Source organism: Hermetia illucens, chromosome 3, assembly GCF_905115235.1.
Source record: "Hermetia illucens chromosome 3, iHerIll2.2.curated.20191125, whole genome shotgun sequence".
In the NCBI taxonomy this organism is placed as follows: Eukaryota; Metazoa; Arthropoda; class Insecta; order Diptera; family Stratiomyidae; genus Hermetia; species Hermetia illucens.
In genome coordinates this window covers 156,421,729-156,449,154 of record NC_051851.1, presented here as the reverse complement: position 1 = coordinate 156,449,154, position 27,426 = coordinate 156,421,729, and the positions used below count along the sequence as shown (strand labels likewise).

At 44.8% G+C, this 27,426-nt stretch overlaps 1 protein-coding gene across 1 annotated transcript; it reads left to right on the top strand.

The window, feature by feature from the left end:
• The first annotated feature begins 8,984 nt into the window (after positions 1–8,984).
• On the top strand, positions 8,985–13,112 carry LOC119652187 (uncharacterized protein K02A2.6-like). Its single transcript, XM_038056131.1, has 4 exons — positions 8,985–9,425; positions 9,595–9,825; positions 9,946–12,527; positions 12,974–13,112. Exons 1-4 carry the CDS (start codon positions 8,985–8,987, stop codon positions 13,110–13,112), a joined length of 3,393 nt encoding a protein of 1,130 aa, XP_037912059.1.
• Positions 13,113–27,426: the final 14,314 nt, after the last annotated feature.

The following is a 27,426-nucleotide window of genomic DNA, read 5'->3' as shown; positions in this document are numbered from 1 at the left end:
TTGACATCTAACGCCACCACGGCACAGCAGCCGCGAGAAATGAGTGCACCTTTTGCCAGGTTTACCACCATGCCAATTTCGTCTACCGTAGAGTGGGCGCGTCGGAAACCAAACTGGCGTTCCGACAAACCATTGCTGGCTTCGACGATGGGCAGGAGTCTGTGACTCTCTCCATCATCTTCCCCATTGTATCCAACAGGCAGATAGGACGATAAGACGCTGGGTTTCCAGGTGGCTTGCCAGGCTGCGGAAGCAACACCAACTTTTGCTTTTTCTACTGGGCAGGGAATATTCCTTCTTTTAGGCACGCCTCGAAGGTGTTGGCGAAAAGTTCGGGCCTAGTCTTCACTGCCAGTTTCAAAGCTCGGTTGGGGATGCCATCCAAACCTGGGGCCTTGTTGTCACCGAAACTACCACATATTTCCCGCAGCTCCTCCACAGTTACAGGCGGTATTATGCCGTCATTTAGCTCGACAAAAATTTGCTTTCCCCCATTTTCGTGGTGAGGGAACAGAGTGGTAACAATCTGTTTCAGGAGACGCAGACAGGTCACCTGGGGTGATTTCCGCAGCCTTTTCATCACCACTGGGTAAGCCTCGCTCCAAGGGTTTATGTCGGCATGGCTTCCTTTAGGCGGCCACGCAATTGCTTGTGTGCCTCCTCTCGACCGTCGCCACCGGGTTTTCCCCTGAGCCTCTGGTAAAGCCTCCTTGCCCTTCTGCGAAAACTCTTTTTTTCAAGCTCGATCGGCCCTTGATCTCTATGCAGATTGCCTGGTGGTCGCTGTGAGTATAGTCCTCACTGACATGCCAAGCGATTCTACTGGCTAAAGTGGCACTCACGTATGTCAGGTCCACTATAGACCCCAGGCCCCTTCCCCGGAAAGTGTACGAAGACCCGATATTCGCCATTAGTTATCCGGCTGCCCCATTCAAGAGCCCACGCATTGAAATCGCCTCCTATTATGATCGGCCAACGTCCTTTTGCATCCAAAACAAGAGTAGCAAGCATCCGCTCATACTCGACGAGTGTAGTGCTGGGTGGAGCATAGCAGCTGTAGATGTGGATGCCCTTCACCTTCTGATGAAGCCCTCCGCCGGGTGCTCCATTATTTCCTGGAAGGCTTGTTCTCCACAAGTCCACAGCGCTGCTTGGCCCGTTTGGTCTTTGACCCAAACGCTACCACCGCTGTTTCGGTATGGTGGGGTATGCCTATGGCAGAACATATATCAGCATAGCCCTAGCAAGGACGATGGTAAACATTGGGGTGCCCAACATGTAAGCTCCTTGTAGAGCAAGTGAAATGCTCAAAACATGAGTGCAGTTTCTGGGAGGATTGTCTTAAGAGTATAGTATGGATCCAGAACTGCCTGAGACAATGCAGTTTAAGCGTTAACTGAAATGATGCTGAAATAATATTTTGGCCGATGTAGTTATGAGTATCTATGATGGGTCCGGTTTTTCCTTTGACCGGAACGTGAAAAATGTCGAAAGGCTGGAATTGTTGCGCATGCGGCAATAAGGTGGAAAAGAGCTGACGGACCTACACATATTGACTCCCAGCTTCAAGATCCGGGTACAGCGCAGGCACAGATAGATAATTTATAATTTAACATGAGAGGCTATGTTTTACACAACACTTTAAACACGTTCATTTGAGGTGCGAAGGGAACAATTTAACCGGAAAATGGTGGGTCATAAAGTCACAACATGGGAGAGTATATTGACCGTAAAAGAGATATTAGAAATCTGAATTGGGTTCAGCCACTTGTTACACAGTAACTAGATTACATACTTAAATTCATCCAGTAACGTATTATGCAGTCATATTTTCCCAAAACCCACACACTCGCACATACAATTTCCCTCAAATACTACATTTCTGCGGAGATAAAGACTCATAAAAAATTTTACGGGTTATAACCTGTGCGCTACCAAAACCTACCCCGCAATGTCTGAAAGGACTATTTTCATTTAAATTTGCTCGGAGGGTATTTTTCCGGAATCAGTGTGATAAGGTAACATGCATGTACCCGGGAAAATGCTGATGAAAACGGTGCAAACACTCTAAGTTTAGGGGTTGGTACTATTTTTAAACTTTGTGTTTATATTGTAGTATTTCGAAGGTAAACGTGGTGTTTAGTTGTCGCGAGTACTATTTGCAAGGTTCGTATGCGAACTGGTTATAAAACTCGGTAACTATTCGGAATAATAATGCTGGTTGGGATTTTATGGTAGCGTTTAACTGTGCCGTAAAAGTTCTGCATGAATATAGAGGCAATAATGAGGTTCACGGCGGAAAATTGCAGGTCGTTTGAATGGAAGTGTACATGTAATGTGCATCTGAAAGGAGCTTGAGTGGACGTAACTTTTTATTGGAAGGTATCAAAATCATGTTGACTAAATAGTATGGTTATATGGAAGACTGACTGCATTGGCTTTCAGGAGAATTGCATAAAGCACACATCACATCTAATTAATAAACAAATAAAACAAAATTCCAATGGTTCCGTTTCGAAAACGAAAATGATCGTTCTTGATACGTTTAGCTCCGCAATGTTATGTACCTTTGCTTGCTAGGGTCCAATCAGATGCATTTACACCTAACGAATCGATACGGCCACCCTTAAGATCGCATAAACTTCGGCTTGAAAAACCGTTGCATATTGTCCCAAAGGAAAAGCCCACTTCTCGTTTTTATTCGAGAGGTAGACTCCGGCCCCAGAACCCTCTTTTGTTTTTGAGCCATCGGTGTAGAAGACTTCCGTATATCCCGCCACGCATTCCTCTGGGTCGTCCCAGTTCTCTCTACGCTTCAGGGTAACTACATATCTTCTACCAAACAGATGTATGGGGACACGAGAATCGGAAGACATTGTAAGAACTGGATTCAGTCCTCCCAGTAACTCTTCCAATGCTCTGTGCCCCCCACATCCGTTGTTTTCCCATAGATCTAATCGAATTAGTCTATGAGCTGCTCTCATTGCAGTGCTTTGAATAAATATATCCAGGGGCTGCAAATTGAGTAGTGTATTCAGAGCTGCGCTGGATGTCGTGCTCATGGCACCACTGATACCCAGACATACAGTTCTTTGCACTGTGGCTAGTTTACGGTGAAAACCTTTTTGTCTCACCTTAACCCACCACACTACGGATGCATATACGAACATTAGCCTAATGATGGCAACGTATATCCACATTACCACATGAGGCCTGAGTCCCCATGTCGAGGCAAAGGTCCGTCTGCACAGCCCATAAGTTCTGAGAGCTCGTTTCATCTTTACCTCCACATGTTTGTTCCAAAGAAGTTTTTTCATCTAGAGTGACTCCCAGATATTTCACTTCTTCAGAGAGTTGAAGGGTAGTACCCCTCATCTCAGGGAGACAAAGTCCATCCAGTTTTCTCCTTTTTGTGAATTAAACCATTGTGGTTTTATTTGGATTAACTGACAAACCATGTCTAAGGCACCAGCTGCCTATCAACTCAACGGCACGTTGTATATTCCTACACACCGTTCCAAGATCCCGATCAACAGCAAGTACAGCCACGTCATCAGCATAAGCTTGAGCGTGTATTGGTAAATTTTCCAGTTCGCATCGGAGTGAGTCGATCAGCATACTCCACAGGAGCGGCGAAAGCACACCTCCTTGGGGGCAGCCCTTCATTGCTTCCGTAGTCAGGTAGCGATCGACCCCTACCTCAGCGCACAGCAATCTTTGCGTTAGCATAGCATGGATCCACTTAATTAAAGCATCATCAACACCATGCGCTCTGGCGGCATCACAAAGTTTTTGAAAAGGCGCGCAGTCAAAAGCCCCTTCAATGTTCACGAACACCCCCATCGCGTACTCACCATTCAAAGTTGCATCCTCTATCTTTGTGACCAAAGAATGAAGAGCAGACTCACAGGACTTTCCACGTTGGTAAGCATGTTGGTTTTCACTAAGTGGGTGTGACCTAAGTGCGTTTCCACGAATGTGACGCTCCACCAGTCTCTCCAAACCTTTCAGCAAGAATGAAGTCAAGGCGATCTGTCTGAAGTTCTTTGAATTAGAATAGTCATCTTTCCCAGGTTTCGGTATGAAAACTACCTTAACCTGTTGCCAAGGAGAAGGCACGTAGTCCAGAGCAAGGCATCCTCGAAAAATATTTCTTAGAGGTCGCTCTAAATGCTCCATACCCTCCTTTAGCATTGCCGGATAGATGCCATCCATGCCAGGTGCTTTGAAATGTTCAAAGGACAGTATGGCAGCTCTCACCTTTTCATGGGTAACAACCGCTTTCGCAGTGTTCCAGTTCCCCTTGCAACACTTGCGTGTTGAAGGGGTTGCAAGAACCGTCAACTCTCCCCCTACCACTTCTCTCATCCGTTCTCCCGGGTGGTGTACTTCCTGGAGGGTCTGTACTGAATCCAGTCTGGAGCTCGTGAAAGTACCGTCGGGTTTTCTAAGAGAATCCAACTTGGCCGACTCATCCCTTTTGAGGACTCTGCACAGCCTTGAAGTCTCCCTTTCGCCTTCTAGTTCCTCACAGTACGCTCTAAAGGAGTCTCGTTTCAAACACCTCACGAGTCTCTTATATTCCCGTTGTGAGTTGCTGAAATTTAACCAGTCTTCGTTCTTGTTACTTTTGCAAGCACGATTTAGAAGTCGCCTGGTTGATTTCCTGAGTTTTTGCAGTTCTCAGTTCCACCAAGGAACTGTTTTACCGCTTTGGCATCGGGAAATAGGACAAGCCTCTTCATAACACTCTAAAAGTGTGTAGTTCAGAGTTTTCAATTCATCTTTCAGCACCAAAGGAGTCCTTAGTCGCCTAGGGAACTGTATTTTATTGCCAATCCGTTTTCCTAGGGTTCCGTCTTTGTACTGCAGACTGTTCGCCCGCAATAGTCAGATTGAATTCTAGATATCGGTGATCTGACAGTGAGACCTCGTCTAGCACTCGCCAGTGTGTAATCAACTCTAACAATTTTGGGGTACAGATTGTTAGGTCAATTACTTCGCTTATTCTCGGTCCCACGAACGGAGGGGCGCACCCTACGTTTGCAGTCATAAGACCAGCTGAAATGATGAAATCAAATAGCTTCTCTCGTCTTGGATTGCATTTGCTACTGCCCCAAGAAATATGTTGAGCATTCGCATCGCAACCTATTGAGAGTTCGAGACCACTTGATTCTGCATACGCCACCAGATCCCTAAGTTCTTGCGTCGATGGAGGATACAAAGAATCATAGGGTAAATAAGCGGAGGCAACTATGATGTTTTTCCTCTCGCCATTTATCTGGTATTGTATGATGACCGTAGCTAAGTCCTGGGAACAATATTGTCTCAGCATAGTTGCCTCTAACCGTCTTGACATCAGGACGCAAGCTCTCGATCTTATGGATTTTTCGTCGTAGAAGATCCTAGCCCCCTTTACTCATCCAATGCCACAGATTCTGTTAAATCGAACCCACGGTTCTTGCACTAGAAAGATATAGGGGAAATCCTGTAGCTTTGTCATTCTCGCTGCCAACAGGTAGGAGGGAGCTTTGGTATGCTGCAGGTTGATTTGACCAATCTTTATGTTTTTCGACATAAACTTAGTCTATTGTCTTATGGAGAACAGTTAGAAGCGTATGCGGCAGTCCGCGTATGACGGGGTTTCCCCCACACCGTACCACCAGAGACTCGATCCCCTCGTGATTGATTTCTCTGAGAAAAGCCATACTTGGAAGTGCCGCAATTCCCATGTTCTCATCCACGAAAGATCTCATCTCATCCCGCAGAGCATTCGTCTGTTTTCCACTTAGCACCTTAATTGGTTTGCGGTGTCCGGGTTGCATAGATTCGGTCACTCGAACTGGCATCAAGTCAGTTTCGTTCACGTCTCTGGCTTCCCTTCCTTCCGCCTGTTCCTTGGAAGGTGTAGGAGAAGTTACTAGCAGGTAGGATTCACTCTGTAGTCCCTTCCCCAGTGCGAGCCCCCATACGGGGGTTCCGCCCCTGTATGCACTATCCTCCGCACGTCTCCATTGTGGGAGGGCGCACCGAAGACGCTGCAATTTGCTCTATGTTGTGTGAGTCGAAGACCATCATTGTTCTTCGCTTTCAAAATGGAGATGATGCCCTACAGTTTCCTGATATGACTGAATTTCAGTCTATATAGGAAAAAGTGGAGCACCATATGGTGACTTCCTCTGCGCACATTCAGACTCTGTTGGTTCAGTTCGAATACCAAGTTGAAGCCCTCCATGTTTGTAGATTGGTCCACCCTGGCATTCATGAACTTAACCCTCCAGTGTCCAAAGTCCATGCCGGGGTTCTGTTCACCCAGCATGCGGATGATGTCCTCTGCCTTCCTTCGAGGGCCCGGTAGCCAACATCCGACATGATCTGTCCTGCGTAGCTCAGTCTTCATAATAGTGAACTTGGGCCGACCGCCGGAACTCAAAGTTGGGGTTACCTGCTGGAGCCACTTTAAGGCAGCTTCGTCAGGGCACTCCAAATGGAGAAGCCCATCACGAAAACCTTGATTGTTAAATTGTGGCTTCGTTCGAGGCTCCAGCATTTTTTTCCACAGGCATTCCTGGAGGATGGTAAATTGTCCCTCTGCCATTTTGCCATCCTTGGAGGAAACTCCCACGGCAGCAGTCAGAACAGAGGCTGCAGCTTGCGCATACGTCCTCTTCCTTCTCGCCTTCGTGTTCGTATTCCTGTGGGAGGGACCAGCTTCATTTTAGATCTCTTTCGTTGATTTGATCACCTCCCGGCACACTGGTCCTAATCCCCGCGACACGCGTGGATATAAGCCCTGGTGGAGCACAATAAAGCGTGAGCCACAGCAGATGTGTTGGTCTTACGCTTCTTGCACGCATTATCGCTGACAGAAGAGTCTGGTGCGTTCAGTGTGGATCTTATCGGGGTTTCCAGTTTATCCCCACCTTCCCCCGGAGTTTCCGCTTCCTTGCGTCCGATTTCTCTGGGCGTTACCGCGCCTAGTGGTACAGCCACGTCCATGTCCTCATTCCTAAGGTGCTTCATCTTCCTTCGCAGTGCTCTCTTCTGCCGTCGGCTTAGGGCCTTTCCAGATTCACGGTGTCCGGACCGCTTGGATTCATTTCCACATACTGGCGTTAAACCAGTAGCGTCCACGTCACCAGCTTCCCGTTCTTCCGCTCTTCCCGGTAATGATGAAGGAGAAGGTTCTGACAGGCAGGATTCAGCCTGCAGTCCCCCCTCCTTAGTGGCCGAAGTTCCCTTCTGCCCGGCCTTCCTCTTCCGCTTGCGGGTAGATTTGGGCTGTAGTACCGTGGACGGGCCGAGGTACTTTAGAGCTGGTAATGGTTAATTAGTAAAAACCAAACCTAACGGAATACCAATCTCTATTAGGTAGGAAGGAACCCCATAAGCTGGATCTAGCCGATAATGGTGACAACGGAGACTGTGATCACTTATGGATCTTGTGGATCAATGGTGTTCACTTTCGGTGTGCTACTCTCATATAGCAACACAGAAAGAACACCAGCACAAAATAGTCTCAACTTGATTGTAGAGAAAGCTACATTTCCAGATTTTGGACTAGGCAACATGCAATTCGGTGTCAGCGTTGGCAGAAACCACGCTTCCTAGATATTCAGATAGGGAGAGTACGATGACACGTAAGACAGAGAACTTTTGTTTTTTGGTGTTTATTTTCAGTTCAACTTTATCTACCTCTTTTTCCGAATTCAGAGCTACGAGCAGGTGGGAGAGCAAAGAGATGTCTTCAGGCGTAGTCGAGGTGTTTGAGGAAAGCTGTTATCGTCCTCCGAACAAGGCGGTGGGTGACATGATGCAACGATGGTGACCTCGACCTCAAAATTCTTTGAAATTTACCCTCGGTGCAGCACGTGACATTTGGGGCTATCATATGTCGCTTCGATAATAGGTAACAGTTTCTCCGGAAAAACCTCTTCTGCATTGGACACGTTAGATACACTCACTGTTTAGGTAAAGTATAAATTTAAACTCTGGGCACTGTTCCAAAATGATCCGCAATGGGGTGAAGTGGTCAATATTGGAGTATCCAGAGCGGGAGCTACCTTGCTCTCTGTCGATCAAGCTTTCAACGTGTTCTTTTATCCGTCTCAGGACTATTTTAGATATTATCTTTACGACGTCAGGGAGCACGTAGATACCCCGCAAATTGTCGCATAAACGGGTGCCCTTCATTGGAATCTTAGCGATCAAAGAGACCATCCTAAGTGGTCAGAGAGGACCAAAGGGGGAGAGCTATTCCAAAAACCTAAAAAGATGGCGAAATTGAAAGTGTAGGTGTAACAGTGTGAACTAACCATTAAATGTAATACATAGTGTGAATTAACAATTAAGTTTACTACAACTGTATTAAATATACATTCAACTGTCAAATATTTTTTCAAATAAATAGGATTCCACAACATACTGGCGACGAGGACGGTCGTGTTTTTCGTTTTTCCGAGCGCGAGTTAAATATGGACGCCACACAGTTTGCCGAATTTTTACGTGTGCAGGCGGAGCAACAAACTGCCATCCTAAAAATTCTTGAAAATTTCGCTACCGTGACGGTTGGTAGAGAAAACATCTCTACAGAGGTAAACAAGCAAAACATCCTAAAAAACTTTAAATGTGAGAAATATGATGGCGTTACAACGGCTAGTGTTTTCGTAGATTATTTTGAAGCCCAGTGCCACATGTGGGGAATCGCGGATGATATAAGTTCGGAAAGAGAATTATTCGTATCATGTCTAAAGCCGGAAACCTATCGTGAACTAAAAATTGCATTTGCGGACGCAAAGAAAAAATTTGAAAACCTGACTTACACGGAAATCGCGGAAAAATTCGTGAAGCTTTTTGAACGAAAAACCACGCGCTTCAAAGCTCTAACGAACTTTTGGAATTGTGTGAGGAAAAAAGATGGGTCATTCGAATCTTACGCGAGCAGGCTAAAAGACATAAGTCGCGATTGTGGCTACGACGGCGACATGCTAGAACGTCAATTACGTGATCGGTTTGCAACGGGTCTCAACCATCCCCGACTTGAAGTGGAATTGAAACAAAGGTGGCCAGAGCTAAAAACATTCGATGATATTGAAGGCATAGAAAACGAAGTGTCGTTCGCGGAAGTTTTCAAAATAGCGCTATCAAGAGAGTTGGCGGAAAAAGACATTGTAGAAAGTGAATGCGCGGAAGTGAAAAAGATAGTAAAACGTCGTTCGAAAATCGGTAAACGGATCCGAATTTTGTCGGAAGAACAATGTTTAAGATGTGGTGCGCATGAAAGACATTCAAAAGACAACTGCAAAGTGGCGAATCACAATTGTGAAGCGTGTGGCAAACGTGGACATTACGGGTCGTGCTGTATAAGAAAAGGCAGAGCTAAATTGATCGCGAGAGACAAAAAGAAGCAACAGCGTATTTACAACGTAAAAAAAGAGTGATACATCTATTTCGAGTTGTGAGCAAGTTTTTAAAGTAATGAGTGCCACTGCTAAGAAAAGAAACATTGACGTTAAGATAAACGGTGTCACGTGTACGATGGACTGGGATCCGGGCGCGTCAGTTTCCATTATAAGTACAGATTTTTGGAAACAGATCGGATCACCAACGCTTAAAGGGAAGCCAAAACTACGGGCTTATGGCAATTTCGATTTACCTTGCCAAGGGGAAGCTACAGTGACAGTGACGCTGAACAAGCGAACGCGATCTTTGAAAGTAGTCGTGGTGGACAACGCGAATCCAATGTTATTTGGCTTAGAGTGGAATAAAGCCTTCAATTTGCCACTGCCCGAACCAGTGTACAACGTAGATCGTGTCAACAACCACGTGCAGCCGACAACGAAACCACTGGATCAGAAGTTAAATGACATATTGGAAGACAACAAGCAGCTATTCGAAGAAGGACTGGGAAAAATAAATAACTAACAAGTTAAAATTCAAGTAAAGGAAACAGCAACACCAATACATATTCCAGCCAGGCCAGTCCGATTCGGAATTCAAAAAAGCGTGGAATTCGAACTTGAAAGGTTACAGCAGCTTGGAATTATCTCACCTGTTGACCCCAACGAAACACCGATCGAATGGGCAACACCCACTGTCAACGTGGTTAAACGAAACGGAAATATACGTATTTGTGGTGATTTTCGTGTTACACTGAATCCAGCACTAGTAACAATACGACAATATTTTCAGTATAACCGTATGACTCCTGGTATATCGAGTGCACCCGGAACATTTCAAAATTATATGGAAAATCTACTTGCTGGCATACCCAACGTTGCAATCTATTTCGACGACATAGGCATTACAGGTCCAGATGAAGATAGCCATCTAAGATCATTAAGAAAAGTTTTTAAACGTCTGCGTGAAGCTGGTTTTCGTATCGAAAAGAACAAATGTAGCTTTTTTCAAGACAGTATCGACTATTTGGGCCAAAAATTCAACCGAAAAGGGATCTATCCAGTGGAAGACAAGCTGATAGCAATCAAAAATGCTGCAATACCCACTAACAAGAAGGAGTTACGATCTTTTCTGGGATTGGTCAATTTTTACGAGAAATTCATACCCAACTTACATGGAGCATGTTCCGAACTACACGCATTAACTGGTACAAAGTCGCAATGGCGATGGTCAATAAAGGAACAGAAACAATTTGATAATGTTAGACATATGATAGCTAGCGCCCGTCATCTAACTCCTTACGATCACACAAAACCGCTTTATTTGGCAACAGACGCATCCGATGTAGGCCTTGGTGCTGTTTTATATCATCAGGACGAGGCTAACAACGAGTTACCTATCGCCTACGCGTCACGAAAATTGAACGAAGCAGAACAAAAATACGCTACCATTGACAAGGAGGCATTAGCAATATTTTTCACCGTGAAGAAATTTGATCCATATTTACGTGGGACAAAGTTTACATTAATTACGGATCACAAGCCGCTTCAACACCTGTTGGGAGACAAACGAAATTTGCAAAAAATCGTAAACAACCGTCTGACGAGATGGGCACTAATGTTAGGTGCATACAATTACGATATACAGTATCGTCAAGGCAAATACAATATTCTAGCTGATTGCTTATCACGCTTACCAAACGCACATGAAGCAATTTCGGAGGAAGCGCAGAAGATTCATAAAATTTATGCGGTAATTCAAACACGGAAGCTTGATGATATTGTACTAACAGAACAGGAACTTAGGAAGCAGACGAAACATAACCTAATATTACGACGAGTAATTGAGTTAATTGAGCGTCACTGGCCAGACACGAAGTGTATCAACAACGAGCTGAAACCATACTACGACAAACGGGAGGAACTATCATACGAAAACGGTATTTTGATGTGGCAAGGACGAATTATCGTGCCCGATAATCTTCAAGAAGTAACATTGAGGCATCTTCATAGAGGGCATCCAGGCATTGGCTCTATGCGTGCGTTAGCGAGGTACTATGTATGGTGGCCGAACATCGACAAGGACGTGGAACATACAGTGAAATCATGCATGGCATGTCAACGGCAACGCCCAAAACAATCTGAACTGCCAATCTACTTTTGGTCCCTGCCAGAGCATTGTTGGCAACGACTGCATGTGGACTTTGCAGGTCCCTTCGAAGGAAAAATGTGGATTGTGCTTGTTGATGCTTTATCAAAGTGGGTAGAAGCAGATGTACTTTATGCTGCCACCACAAGAACTTTGTGCGAATTCCTAGAGGAGAAGTTTATAACATTTGGTTATCCGGAAATTATTGTGTCGGATAATGGTAGTCAATTTACGTCAGAAGAGTTTCGAAATTATTGTCAAAGTCATGGAATAAAACATGTAACGTCTTCACCGTACCATCCGAAAACTAACGGACTAGCCGAACGATTCGTACGAACATTCAAGGAGCGCATGAAAGCCAGTGAATATGATGGTTTATCACAACGTCAGCGCTTGCGCACATTTCTATTTACATATCGAAACACATCACACTCCTTTACAGGGAAGGCACCATCTGAATTTTTGCTAGGTCGACGCCTGCGAACTTTATTTGACAATCTAAAGCCTAATGTACGGCGAGAGATGCATTTTAAACATGTAAAACAAAATCTTCAAGCAGAGCAGTCTAACAGAGAGTTCCAACCAGCACAACCAGTATTCGTAAAGACAGACATCGAGAAAATGTGGGAACCAGCCAACATAGTCGAAAGAACAAATCGATATTCCTACCGTGTTCGAACAAAGGACGGTGTAGAAAGAAGACGACATGCAGATCATATCCGAGAACGGAGGGTAATATCACCATCAATCGACTTCCGGGATGTTTCAGATTTTAAGCGAAACAGTTTCCATTACCAATCTGCAAGCCCGACAGCAAATGATGAACAGGAACATCAGCAGTCTATGCAGCCCGCTATACCGTCGCATGAAAACGGAAACATGAGTGAACAAGGACAACACACCGAAGCACAACAAATTGAACATCCAGAACGGCGAAGCCAACGGCTAAGAAATCGACCCAAGAGACTAGTCGAAGAGATGTAAAATTACTGAAGGAAGGAGAAATGTAACAGTGTGAACTAACCATTAAATGTAATACATAGTGTGAATTAACAATTAAGTTTACTACAACTGTATTAAATATACATTCAACTGTCAAATATTTTTTCAAATAAATAGGATTCCACAACAGTAGGTCCGCCCACAAATATTGAAAGTCCAAGTGCTCCGTCAACACGTGCTTTGTGTGGTGGTACCTTTGTGTTAGCCATGCTTGGAAGTGGGGAGGGCGGATCTTTTCGAACTCTGTGATTCATCACTTGTCATTTTATAAATGACGCCACACCTTGCAACGAGAACAAAGCAATCCCACTTGTTGTCAGTACAGACTATGAATTCGAAGTTCAAGGCCGGGGTCGGTGGAAGTCGGGTCAGCGACGATATTTCGATTGGTACGTGCAAATGTTCCTTTTTGTTTATCTTTCAGGATTTACGCATCGGAAAGGACCATGAATTTTGTACAATGGCGCATGAAGGACCGAATTCCTGAAAGGACCTCAGGTAGCAAACATAAGAATCGTTATGGTTTCCGTGGTATGGTCGTAAATGAAAAGTGTAATGAGTGATAGTGTCGAATATGTCGGTAGATTTCACTCAATAGTCAGTCATCGAAAGAATAGTGTCTACAGAAAACGCGTATACCTGAAATAAAAGGCTTTGAAATTTCAGCGCCGAACGTGGGTCAGATCTGCTTTTAATCAGTCATCTTTTGCTTCCAGATAGAAACGTCCATGCTCCAGTTTTGTCGTCTTAACTGTACAGACGACGCTGTACAAATAAAGAAAAAAAAAATTGTACTAGGTGCCAACTCCAAACCACGATAGTTTTAAATATTTGCTTCCACATTAAATCTATTTGTCAATTAATGAGTTACAGCTTCCATTCTGGACACAGTCCCTAAGTCTATATTCTCTTCCGAATTCCCCATATTTTCAGACACGAATTTAATTGGCTGAGAAGTAATGTCATATCAATTTTTTCCAAGTATCTCCAATATCAAAGCAGAAAAACCCCCTTTAGGCATTTTTCAACAAAAAGGTCTATAAAAACATCATCAAAAGGAAGTCACGTCTCACATGAGCCCCGTAGCCAATAAGTACCATTACAATGTGTAGACTTTGAAGCAGAATAGGATTACAAGTATTAGCCGGAAGCAGCACTAATGGTCTTATAGATTTTTCATGTTACCGTACGATTCCTATTCGATCCTTAAAGGCAATTTAACAAGGTAGGCCTTTTGAGGGAGGTGAGAGAATAAAAAGATGTTTTTGTTCGGAGGGTTTTGTAGTGTCGTATGAATGGAATGGTTTTAATATAACCGAAATGACCCCGCCTGACTATTGTCAGCTGTGAGGAAAAAATTATCTTGAAAAGCAGGAAAACGGGACTAAGTAGATTTGCTAGTATCTAAGTGTAGTTCAACTAAAATGTGCCGTCAGCATGCGCTTCTTTGACTCTGCGCTAGTCAGGGTCGGAAATGTGAGTATGATCTTTTGATGCTCCAGCTCCGTTATATAAAAAACCACACGCCTTAACTTCTAGTATGTTTGGGCTCATACTGAGTTGAACCTTATATCAATAGATGGGTAAAAACCCGCGAAACGTTATAAGAGTGGACGTTTAATTTTAAGAATAAAATTTGCCTCCTAACCGACTGTGATCTCCAAACTAACCTCGAAGACGTAAAGGTAGGAAAGCAGATCCTTATTAGCATTGTACAACTAAAGACTCCTATCAAGAAAACCAAACCTTGACGGGAGCAGTAGTACCATGAAGAGCTACACCTTCCAATTTCACATTTTGAAGTTCTCATGGAATATCCTGTATAGTCTCCATGGCTTCGCAGCATACATATCATTTTGTTTGGTTTATCCGGTGTCCGGATAGCTGAGTGGTTAGAGGGCAAGGCTGTCGTACGGAGGGTCGCGGTTCAAATCTCACTGGTGGCAGTGAAATTTGTATCGTGATTTGACGTCAGATACCAGTCGACTTAGCTGTGAATGAGTTCCTGAGTCAAATTAGGGTAATAATCTCGTGCGAGCGCAATGCTGACCACATTGCCTCCTAGTGTACCGTTACGGTCTTGAATGAAGTGCTCTAATACACTTCAAGGCCGTGATCTAATATGGATTGTTGCGCCAACGATTATTATTATTTCCGAGTTATCACAACCTCGGCAGATGCTGGATTTTACCTAATACTAGCACTAAGTGCCAAGCATTTAGGCTCGGACGATCCTACCTACTTAAAAACTGAAGGGGCACTGGTGGTGGTGGCCGGTGGTAGGTCAGTTGGAGAATCCGTCGAGTACTCCCCGCATGGTTTGCACCAGACTGTACAAAAGTCCCAGGACATCAAAGGAAGCCGTGAGGGATTTAGGTACAATACCTGTAGCTGACAATATTATGGGAACTACAACCACCCGCTCGAGACGCCAAATTGCTTTGATTTCCCGAGCCAATGGCTCATAGTTCACCTTCTTCTCCACGTATTTCCGTTCAATATTGCTATTATGGGGGATAGCAACATCAATAATATACGCGGAGTGACCCGTCTTGTCAACTAACAGTACGTCAGGCTTGTTGTGTAGAGTGTGGCGATCAGTCAGAACATGCCGGTCCCAATACATGCTGTAAGCAGAACTATCAAGTACTGCTTGCAGCTCATATCGGTAAACCGGACATGTCCCCGTGATCAGCCCATGCTTGTATGCAAGGTTTTGATGGATAACCTTACATACAGCATTATGCCTGGTGATGTATTGCACCGGTGCCATAACAGTACAGCCAGAAATGAGATGGTCCAACGTCTCTAACGCCGAACCACACATTCTGCACTGGTCGTTCTCCACCCGTTCTTTCATGATGAGCTTTTTATAAGCTCCGGTGGCGACCACGCCATCCTGAATGGCACACATGAACCCCTCCGTCTCAGCAAAGAGCTCCCCAGCACACAGCCATCTGTTCGACAAATGGCTGCCAAAGACAATTCACGTGTTTACCGTGCATTGCCTTCGACTTCCATTCATCGATCCGCTCCTGGTTCGACTTCACCCCACTCAGAGGATTGAAGGATCGATCCTTCAAGTTAAGTGGAGTCAGTCCACAGTCTGCCTTACGGACAGCCGCATGCAAGGGGCCTCGCCTGCTCTTTACTGTAAAAATAAGCGCGCAGCGAGTCGACTTGGCGATGATGTTGTGCCGCCACGTCAACCACGCCTCTACCTCCGATGTCACGAGGCAGGTTCATCCGCTCCACGGCGGACTTTGGGTGATGCATTCGGAATTTAGACATATTTGTCCGTATCCGCCGCTGGACGTTTTCCAGGTCGGTCTTCGTCCACGGCAATATTCCGAATGCATAAGCCAGTGAAGGGATAGCGAATACATTCAACGCGCTTATTTTATTCTTCCCCGAGAGATGCGATTTCAGCACCAGCTTTACACGTCGCAGGAATTCGGACAGCAGAGCATCTTCAAATCACTAACTCGAGCATGGGTTCCTTGCAGAATTCCTTGGTACTTGTAGAAGTCTGTCTCGGTCATAGCTTCGATGTGGAGGTCACCAATGCTATGTCCGGCATGTGGCTCGTGATGACCTTTGCGGATGGCTTGGATTCGACACTTGTCTAATCCAAACTCTATCCGAATATCACGGCTGAACATGTCTATTATTCGCAACAGACTTCTAACATGGTTGTCAGTACCAGTATACAGTTTGATGTCATCTAAGTACATCAAGTGTGTCAGTTCGCACTTAGCACGCAGGCCATATTTTATTGCAAAACCATGCCCTCTAGCATCATTCAGTAGCTATGAAAGGGGGTTCAGTGCCATACAAAACCAAAGGGGACTCAACGAATCCCTCTGGAAGATGCCCCTCCGTATACGGATGGGTTTTGAGGTATTAGCACCCTCAGATGTACGCACCGATAAGGTGGTATGCCACCCTTCTATAACTGTCGCCAAAAACTTTATTAGTTTCGGATCAATGCGATACAGATGTAGGATGTCGATTAGCCAGGTATGCGGAACGCTATCAAAAGCCTTGGCATAATCGATATAGCAACTGAAGAGGTTTCTTTGGCCTCTAGTTGCTTGTCTTACAACTACCGAGTCGATAATGAGTTGCTCTTTGCAACCCCTTGACCCAACTCGGCAGCCCTTCTGCTCCTCGGACAGAATGTTGTTGGTCTCGAGGTGCGCATTGATCCTTCCACTAATAATGGACGTGATGAATTTGTAAAGGGTTGGTAAGCAAGCGATCGGTCTTGTGTCTGCGGGGTCCTGCACCGTGTCCTTCTTAGGGATAAGGTAGGTAATCCCCGCAGTGAGGAAAGGTGGAAATTCCTCCGGCCGACTCATGACCTCATTTATACTGCGTGCCAACCGACTGTGTATGCTGGTAAATTTCTTATACCAGAAATTCTGCACCCGATCCAGACCCGGGCCCCTCCAGGTCTTTGAGATGTTTATGACTCGTCGAACTTCCTCTTCGGTAACATCCGCAAAATTCATGCCAGGTGTATTTTCATGGCGGGTGCCTTCGGCTGTGATCCACTCAGCATGCTCAGCATGCTGGGCAGGTAACCCCCAAAGTCCACCCCAATACTCTTTCGCTTCCGTCACCGAGTTGGGATTCGTTGAGAGATCTGAAAAAGCTCCGCTGGTTCCTCGCGTATGTTGCACTCTGGACACGTCTGGAATAACTTTCGCCATACCGTCGTAACCGACTGCATATGACAGAAAGTTTTTGTTTTAGTGTGTCCAGAATTTCAACTACGAGTGTCTCACAGGGGATGACATAGTTCCGGAAAACCCTCTGCACTTTATTTCTCACCCGTCGGCTGGCACTGCCAGTGTTGATCTGAATCAGTCTAGCAATGTCCTGCTTTAGTGAGTCCCGCCGACGTTCCAGACGAATTTTTCATGGTGGATCCCTTTTGTCACTCAAACCAATAACACGAAAGCGAGTCTTCTGACCGTGCAATCTGATAGCCGCAACTGCACCACAATACACAAGTGATTGTAGTTGCAGCAGCGACATATCAGCACACAGTCGAGATGCAATCTCATCATTGATTTGAGATAGAATTCCCGGAGTTACTGGAGATGCATAGAGCCTGGGAATACCTGGTCTATGCAAAAGATCCATATCCGAGAATTCTATACACGCTCTTTGGAATTCGTCCCGAACCTCAGCGAAAATCTCAGCTGGACGGTGGAGAAGAGTGCTTCGGCGAGTACTGAAACTGTTACCTGCAGTGCGGCGTGGTGTTGTTGATGCTGCCGCCTCTGCCCCCATCGACTCTCGGTCACCAGTTTCCCCGATGACTTCAAGTCGCACACGCTCCCTGATGGTGTCGCTGCGAGTAATAAAGCGGTACTGGTCTGCGACTCGCTGCACAGTCACGTGCGCGAATTGCGGGAAACTCTCGACGAATCTCTGGTGCAACAAGGGGCGGTAAGATGTTGTATCCGCCCCCGCCGTTATTTCGTAGTAGGAGCGGATGATGAAGAGGTTCATTTCTTCAGTCCATTTCATCCGCTTGCTACACGAACCTGCTGAAGTGGTCGCCACAGATTGTGGGGAAACAGCTGTAGCAGGCGGAGCTGTGCTCCTGGTCGTCGTGGCGCCTAGACGTCGAACCGCCCCACGACTAGCGGTTTCGACGCCGTGCTGTCCATTACGAGAGCCCGACCCAGTCACCAAGTCAGACGACTCCCGCCGGTTATCCGTACCGGACCTTAAATTTCTCCTTCTTGTCATTTTGGGGGTGCATTTTATCCCTAGCTGCCAGGTGTTGAGATAGCTTCCTTAGTCAGTAATCTGCAAGACTGCAAAGTTCCTGCACTTTCCTCACTTACCCCCTGAGACGCTGCGGTGGCGTACAGCCATTTAGACTGAAGCCTTGCATCCCTCCTCCTTTCACAACCGGGCTTGGGACCGGCTTCGGTGGAGTTATTATTATTATTATTATTATCCGGTGACAAGCAGACTAGAAAACTGATTTACCAATCTGCAGCATATTCTCTTTTCACGTTTCAATCCCCTTAGCTTCGCATCGCAACACAACAATCTGCTAAAATATTAATTTCAAAATGATAATGTTTCTTCTCAATTTGTTTACAAAGCTTTCTCTCCTCTTAACTTCCGGCAAAACCATAAAATTCCTTTAAATATTTTCAAGGTATAGAAATTTTCTAGCATTTTTGGAAACGATCATTAACCATCTTTGTTGTTGGTGAATAGACCTAATCATGTTGCATGTATTTCATAATAATACATCAACTAACGCTTATTTTTGGCTAAAGTGAAATTTTGTGCGTGCACCCCTATTGGGTGGATGTCTTTTCGATGAAGGACGGCTGAGCCAGTGCTTGAGGGCTAAGTTAGAAGTAGTGGTGGGTACACTTTAGACAGAAAAGTTGTGAATAGCCAATCATTCCAGTTTTAATTTGGACGTAAAATTAGTAACTGAACTCCATTTGATGTTGGTGCTAGACAATGCAAAAATTGTGGTTTTCTAGGTTTTTATCTGGCGTGGGAAGTCAGCATATGCCAAGTACTCGGAAAGAAAAAAGGAGATTTTCGTTCGCGACTGTGGTAGAGTAGACCACGTTTGTTCTATCTTTTTCCTAAGTTCCGAGGAGTATAGCAAAGTGACTATTTCAAGGGAATTTTGACCGGATTTGCGCCAGGATTCAGCAATGACCGTGAATAGTTAAGCGAGCTTTTGAGACCTCCAGAAGGTATAAATAGTGCCAAGGAGGAATTGGCGTTTTCCAAAAGACACTCCTGTGCCGTTAGAAAATGGGATTTTCGACAATATCGGAATTAGATGAGGGACTGAGCTGAGCTGAGTTATTGCCTTAATTTGCAATAGTGTTTTTCCAGTTACCATTCGGCTACATTGGAGCCTAAAAGGTTGCCTATCATGAATATCTGAGGCAGGAGAAGCATCGATGGAGGGTGGAATCCATCGTGGATCTTTCCTCTCGGTCGTGGTAATTGGTCCTTGAGTTTTGCGGCTCCAAGCGTACGGTCGAGCTCTTATTCTTTTTGGTCAATTTTCGAGCTTCAGCTCGCGTATTTGCTTCTAATCGGTTGGCGTGATATTCCAATGGTTGTTTGATTTTTAGGTTCCGCTGTGGACCAGACAGGGGTGAAACGTGAGGGACTGAAGTGTTCACAGGATCCTCTCATATTCTCGAGTTTGGCTAGCAGAGAGGCAAGCAGACGCGTATTTCAGACCTTCACGATCAATTTCGATAAATTTTAAGATTTTTGGGTTAGCTTTCCTTTTAGTCATGAACATTTTTGCTGTTGAGTCGATCCATTTATTCCAGAGATATAGACTTGCGGTTTAATTCAGGGCACATGTGACTTATCAGACGCTGTCTCACCTCTGCCTTGGGAGCAGCGTGACTGAAATGGTTACCGGCTGTTTACCCCCTTCTATAGGTGTGTGAATTACATTCATGCCAAGAACCAGCTAGTAAATTCAGGCCAAAGCCGGAGGAACCTAACCTAAATTTTTGTTTGGGACAAGAGGAGCCCTGAGTCCACTTCAATTGATGGAGGACCGTTTCTGTTTTTGTTGTTCTGAAACTTTCCCCCCACAGTTTCTGTTGTTAAAAATATAGAAGACTTGCAGTTTCGTCCAGGGCTGAGGCAACTCATCAGATGGCTTGGTTTCAGGTTTCGTGTAAATTTCTTGATAAACACTTGCTGGTATAAAATAGAAACTTTGGGCATCACAGGATATAACATAACCATTCAATTGTCTGTTTTCTGAATCTCCGTCAAGCCTTTTCTCAAGGAGATGGGGATTTGAAAGCCTCGAGATTGCACCCAGATCAGGCATTGGATAGAGCCAAAAGGCGAAGCCCATCACGACGAACCGACCCCGCTTGTGAACGGGACAAAGGCTGAAGAAAAAGAAGAAGAAGTACTGTAAGTATTTTGGCCGTATAAGTGTGAACTCGGAAGAGCGAACTATATGATCAAGCCAGCGAGACAACCATCACCGTGATCTATTGTCCTCGAAAGTTTAAAATAATTGGGTCACACATACGAGGATTTTTTTAACACACAGATTTCTTGCCGCTGGCGAATCTTATGATAAGCACACTCATTGGGGATACAGACTGAGCACCCCCAGGGGACGACAGTTGTGGAGCATGCCAGCTCACTTAACATTCACGAACGTACTTTAACACCAAATCAATGAACTGGTTGAATTTCCGTAAGTATAAGCATCGAAGGTGAAATAGACAAAGCCTTTTTCTCCCAGCTCTGTACCTCATGCGCATGTGTCGCCAATCTTCCGCAAAATAGTATACCGTATAGCATACTATAGCTGGTCCAAGTAAAGCGAAAGTTGAGAAGACAATGGTACGTTTATTGATCTCCAGACCTAAAAGAACAGTTGGCCAGAGCAAGTTGATCGCTGGATTAAGCCCTTAAGGATCAACGGGGACAGAAGCTGCTTACGAGGTTTATCGTCGACTGCATCGACTGATTTTTCCCTGTGGAAAGTCACAAAAAAGTTGAAGAAACCTGCTCAATGCGAATTGCCACTGAGATCAGCAACTGGGCAAGAAATATTGCTGAAAAAGGGGCGGAATCTGCTAAACACTGCAAAAGGTATTTCTTCCCCGCTTTCCGGAGATGAAGTCAAGGTTTCCAAAAATATTTATGCAAACACTGAAGGGAAGTTACTCATTTAGAGCCAAACAAGTTGCTCAAATCTTTAGAGAACAAGTGGAGCTAAAGAAAGCTCGAGGATATGACCTAATCACTGGAAAAATGTTGAAGGAATTCCCAGGTATCGTAATTACCTACGTGACCCACATATTTAATGCAATTCTACTTCTCATTTTTTTGGAATGGAAGGTTTCAGAAGTCATAATGATTCCTAAATGTTGGAAGGACCAAACGCAGGTTGCATCATAGAGGCCTATGGGTGTGCAACCTACAACCTGCGACCTGCAAGAATATCACCAGGTCTAGTGGAAAACAAAGTAATTTCTCACCAGTTTGGCTTTCGAGAGAAGCATGGCACAATTGAATAAGTTCAAAAGATCGTCTCTGAGATAGGAAATGTACTGGAGAATAGAAAGTATACTATAGCGGCCTTTTTGGATTTGGCACAGGCCTTCGGCAAAGTGTGCCATGAAGGTTTGATTTTTAAAAATAAAGAGCTTCTTTTAGTATAGTTTTCTATAATTTTGGAACCTGTTCACTTGGAGTGCAAATTCAGGGTTAAAAAATCGCTTCGCGATGACAACATCGAAGATGGAGCCTCTCAAGGCAGTGCCCTTGGACCGGTACTCAACCTCATCTATACCTCGGAACTACTAAGTGATCCTAATCTGATAACCTCAACGTTTGAAGATGATACTGCCATTTTAAGTATCCACACCAATCCTCAGGTTGCATCAAAAAACTTACAAAGCTACCTAACACGAGTTGAAAAGTGGCCTACAAACCAAGTGCTGTCATGTCACTTTTACCTCCAACTGGTAGAACTGCGTTAAGGCATCAATCAACGGTGTAACTTTTGGGGGGGGGGGGGGGAGGGTTTGACCTTTAAAAGGTGACAAAGGTTTAACCTTCCTATGTTGAATTTTTGGGATATTTCGCTATCGTTTTTGAAAGGCATCGACTCCAAGATTTAGAGGCCAATTGTTTATTTTCCAAAAAATGTAGAATGCTTTGTATATCCAAAGGTTGTCATCAGGTGTCGGTCACGTTACAGGGGCTTACGAAGAATAGAGTAAGTTGTGCTGAAATCTACCTAACGTGGCTTACTAAGGGACCAATTACTGGATGCTGATTCCTGGAAGCTGATCGGATGTACGTTCAAAGTTCCTCGGAAATATTCGAACACTTTTACGGTCGTTTGGAATATACCATGCAATGACTAGCGAAACCTCCCTGGCAGACATGTTTTACAAAATCTAGTGTAGCCGCACGAGTACCGAGTACCTGAAATGGCGACTGTCCCCTCGCTTTTTTGCGCTTACAGGGTCGCACAACGACAGTTGACAGATTTAGAATTAGACTCCGGCTTAAATGGAGACGTGGGTAGATGCCGATGAGGGCTGAGAAATTGATGTGAGTACTCCAAACCGAAATGCGAGCGTTGCTCTGTACTGGAAAACTGGTGCTCTAAAGTGGCGAGGAGACAGACGGGACAGCAACCCTGTCGGCTGAGTCAACACTAAAATAGCCAAAGGAAAACTTCCATGAGCTGACACAGGGAAACGCTGCATTCACTATAATTTGCTGGTGGTGATGCAGTAGGCAGATGTCCTGACTCCTTGCATATTGGCTAACAGCAGCCCGGCACAATGTTGTTGGTAAAGTCGGCAAGTGTTAGATTAATGTATTATTACGCATTATATAATAGGTTTACTCAGTTCTATGAACACGAATCTAGCATTGGTACGAACATGTTAGACCAATAGCGCGATTTAACTGGCGGATATATGAGGGTTCGAGGGAAAAAAGTGAATTTTGACAAGTCGTGGGTATCGCAATGTGTAACCACCAAAACTTGTGCGGTATCCAAATATGCCACAACGACCTCCAATTTATTCCAGGATGGTTCACCCATTTACTGGGGGACGGCATTAGTTGTTGAAGCTTGGTGTGCGCTTCGAATCCAGCCGATCCCTAAGAGAATCAGATGGAAAATTGCATCGGCTTTGGAGGAACGCATGCCTCGGAGTTTAGCACTGGCCCAGGCATGCTTGGTATGGGCTCAACAGTGGAGTTAAACTTGAGGTGGCTTTGGTGTTAAACATGTCAATCTGCTAGCTTTGCACTCCTGGCTAGGATCTTGTAAGGGCGCATCCTTCGAGAAATCTTCTATCTAGCTTCCCGGGAAAACGCCGTATCTTCGGCGGGAAAGTTTGCCCAAAAAGCTTAGGTATTCCCCAGGCACGTGCAGTAGACATAGGTCCCTTTACCGGAAAACTTTCCCGTTAGATCTTTGCCCTGGACGTTGACCCCCCTTGGCACCGGTATTTTCCAAATAAAATTACTGAAGCAGAAGCAAATCTTGTACAAAGGATATTCACAAAGAAATATGTAGTTTGGTCGCATGAGGAGGTGAACACTCGTAAACCCGCAGCTGTGGCTGATGGTGGACGGAAGCGGTAATTCAAGAGAAAACGAATCTTCATTTTTCCGGCCTTAAATCGATGTAAAGTACAACATACGAGGCCTAAGTCTTATTTCAGCAACTTCTCGCCACAATATGCAGAGATGCCTCTTTAAGTTGTTAAATTCCTTTGTGGAGCTCGGAGGAAATGGAAACGAATGAAAATAGGGCTTTCGGACGTGGGTGCCTAGAGAGTTTCGAAAAAGCGGATCAGTGGACACGTTAACCGGGACACTAATATGTGCTGAAGGAACCGGAAAATTTGCTGGTTGCGTACAGCAAATATGTTACTATTTTTTATACCACTTTTTGTGTATTTGCTAATTATTACTACTTCGAATTTTGACAGTGATTTTTTTTCCATACAATTATTTTAAGTCACTACAAAACCCTCAACACGCATCCTAAAGTCTCGAATGGAGTCGGAAAATTAAGACGTAGAATTTGTTGAAGTAGAATTCCTACTTTAGTTCATGTTGGTAAAAAAAAATCTTGTGAATATGGACCAACAATGCTAGAAAGACTGAGATGAGTAGGTCACATTTTGAAATTTCCTGTCAAGGGGAAGGTGCCTATATGTGACATACACATGTCACTATAGAAGGCATTGGTTAAGGAATTTTCCTTTCTTGCAGATATTTCATCGGAAATTTATCAGAGAATCATATCACTGGCTATCGCTTTCAGACTGTTTACTGAAAATTTAGAAAGGAAATCAGAAAAGGATTCATATTAGGGACATGTGAATCCTTTTTTCTGGAACCATATAAATGAAGTGACCTTTGTCGGTTCGATTCACATCTTTTGTAAGCTCAGCAAAATTTGATTTTTATAACTTTTATTGTCATTTTTATTTTGCGGAGGAGCAGATTTCTTTGGAGAATGTAAGCTCCATTTAAAGGACTTTTGAAAAAACTTATGATTTCTGGTATTGCCTTCAACTTTAGGTGCCCAATCCAAAAATTTTCCTTTATCCAGAGTAAAATACACACTTAGATCCTCAATTAGATGGCCATGAAAATGCACTTGTAGGCACGGCAAGGAATGCTTCTAAGGGGGTGTTTACGTGATTGCTTGCGGGGAGAAATGGATGGTGTGGAGAAGATGGTAATAGGATAATAATGCACTCTGGAGAGAGAATAGTAATGAAGTGACGGTGCACAATTTGCCTACGGCCAACGACAATTCTGGGGAAGTGCAACTCGGCTCCAACACCAGTAACTTCTTAGTTGCAGGGCTGCTGGCACCAGTGTTGGAATGACTCTTCTAAAATTAGTATATAAAGGAGAATTTCAGCTCACTGGGGTTACTAGGTATGTGCACGGTGTCTTTTGCTAATCCGGATAAATTCTGAGGCTTGACCTTTACGGGGGCTATGGCACAGTGGACCTCCAAACCCCCACACTCGTGGGAATCTAATGGGTACGCGTATTAAAACAAAGAAAACTACAACCAAACAAGCGGGGCCCCGTAAAGTACATAAACTGGCCTACCAGGCAAAGGCGCATTCCCGAAAGACTGGGAGCTAGGTGGTAGCACCCAAAAAGGGAGAAGTTGGGGCATTAAGCAATGGATCCAAGGTCAACATTGGTATACTGCGAAGACGACAACCAACAAAGACCACTGCTCAAACGGCGGGGAGAAGCAAAATGAGGCGGAGGGAGACAAGCTTCAGAAGTGCAGGTGGTAAATGGTACCTGCGTTATCTGAAGGAAGACCTGAAAGCCGAAGAGCAGTGGAGATAAGCTCACATGAGGTGAGTGCTCCCAAAAAATCAAAATCTAAACCCAAGACGGGAGAAAACCCGGGTAGGACAGGGGTGTGGTCATGGGCATTCGATTGGCCATACTGCCGAAAATGTTTTCCTAACAGGAAACTATCGAAGACCTTGTCGTCAGGCAGATACGCTGGATACGCTTTCGACCAAGTCACATACTTGTGGACTGCACGACGGTGGTCACAGCAGAGTGGTTTAGGACTATAGTTCCTAAATTGCTGGCTGGGAAGGAGCAGAACTGTCCACATGTGCTGGGGATGATATACCAGGATGATGACAGTGCTTCTCCCGAAAGCCAAAATAATAGAGACAGAAGATCTCATGGACCTCCTAATGGCTCAGAATAAGGCTCTCCATACGCGATTATCGAGAGTCTTCAGAAGCAAGGCGGAGGGCAAAGGTATGATCGGGGTAGATGACCGATCCTTGGAAGTAAGCAAACGTCGGAGTTGCCATATCAGCTATCGATTTGGCAACCTACCTGTGCACGTGCACAGGGAAAAGCTCAGGAAAGAAACCTCAGAGGAGACACCGGGTGAAAAGCGTACTGAGGTCCCTGAAGAACTCTCGAAAGCCATAGAGGCGGAGAGGATTGAATCAGCAAGAGAAGCATACCTGATGCCCAGTCAAGAGCGGAACAGATTCAGGGAATCCTTTGAAGTGATCGAACAAATCACAGAAGCAATCAGCATATACAAAGCTATAGCCAAAGACGGGGCAATATCTTCTTGCCGAGAATAAGGAGGGTAGAGTATACCTCCTCCTCAAAACTCATTTCCCGGGGTCCTATTCTACGGCGGAAGGCGTCACTATTCTGCCTGGCGCCCCAAGAACGAATAAAAGGAGAAGAAAGGAGAACTGGAAACTAGCCAAAGAGGTATGCTCGGAACCTAGGGTAAGGTGGGCAGTATGAACTTTTAAACCACTGAAATCACCCGGATTAGATGGCATAATCCCAGCATTAATCCAGAGAGGCCAAGGAATCATCTTAGAGTCTCTTCTGAGGGTGGTAAAGGGGAGCATAGTGCTCGGATATGTGGAAAGGGCATGGAGACGGGCAAAAGAAACATAAGAAATAGAAATTCGACAACACATCGCAGACAGAGAGACAAGGTGCTTTGATCCACAAGGGAGTGAGAAACACCCTGGCTTTTTGGATGGACTGAATGCTGGAGAGTAGGCAAATAGGAGTACCGCCAGGTACAAATTGTATTATCATGAATAATACCCAAGTTTGTCCTCAGGTCGGGGTACTATCACCGTTTATATGGAATATGTTAGTGGATGAACTCCTGGATGAGGTAACAAATACTGGAATATAGGTCCAGAGTTACGCTGGCGACAGTGTTTTAATCTGTTGGGGGGGGGCAAACATGAGGATACCCTATGTGATAGTATCCAAATTGAATTAAGGGTTACTAGTGCCTGTTTGAGGAACGCAGGATACTTATCAATCTAGCGAAAACCACGATAGTACCATTCACTAGGAAACATGAGCTTCATCATCTTAGAACCATAAGGTTACATGGCATGGAGGTGAAATGAAAAACATAGGTCAAATTTTGGTAACTACCCTAGACCACAAATATTTTGGAAGACGCATGTCGGAAACCCTTGCCGAATAGATACGAGGGCTCTGATGACCATGGCAGGAAACAAATGGGGTTACATCCCAAAGGTACTACTTTGGATGTACACTGCAATAGTAAGGCCAATGGTTGCATACGTGGTGGTATTCTGAGCAGAAAGAGTGGCTTGTGTGTGTGTCAGTGGAGCAATGAGGACGTGTTCAACGGCATCCCAGGGAGTCTTTCTGAGATTAACCCCTCTATATTTGCAAATACAGATGCAGGCAAAGAGAGCAATCTTCAGGATGGCCGGGAGTGTGAGCGAGGCGGGGAGCTGCCCCGAAATATTGATACTGAGGGAT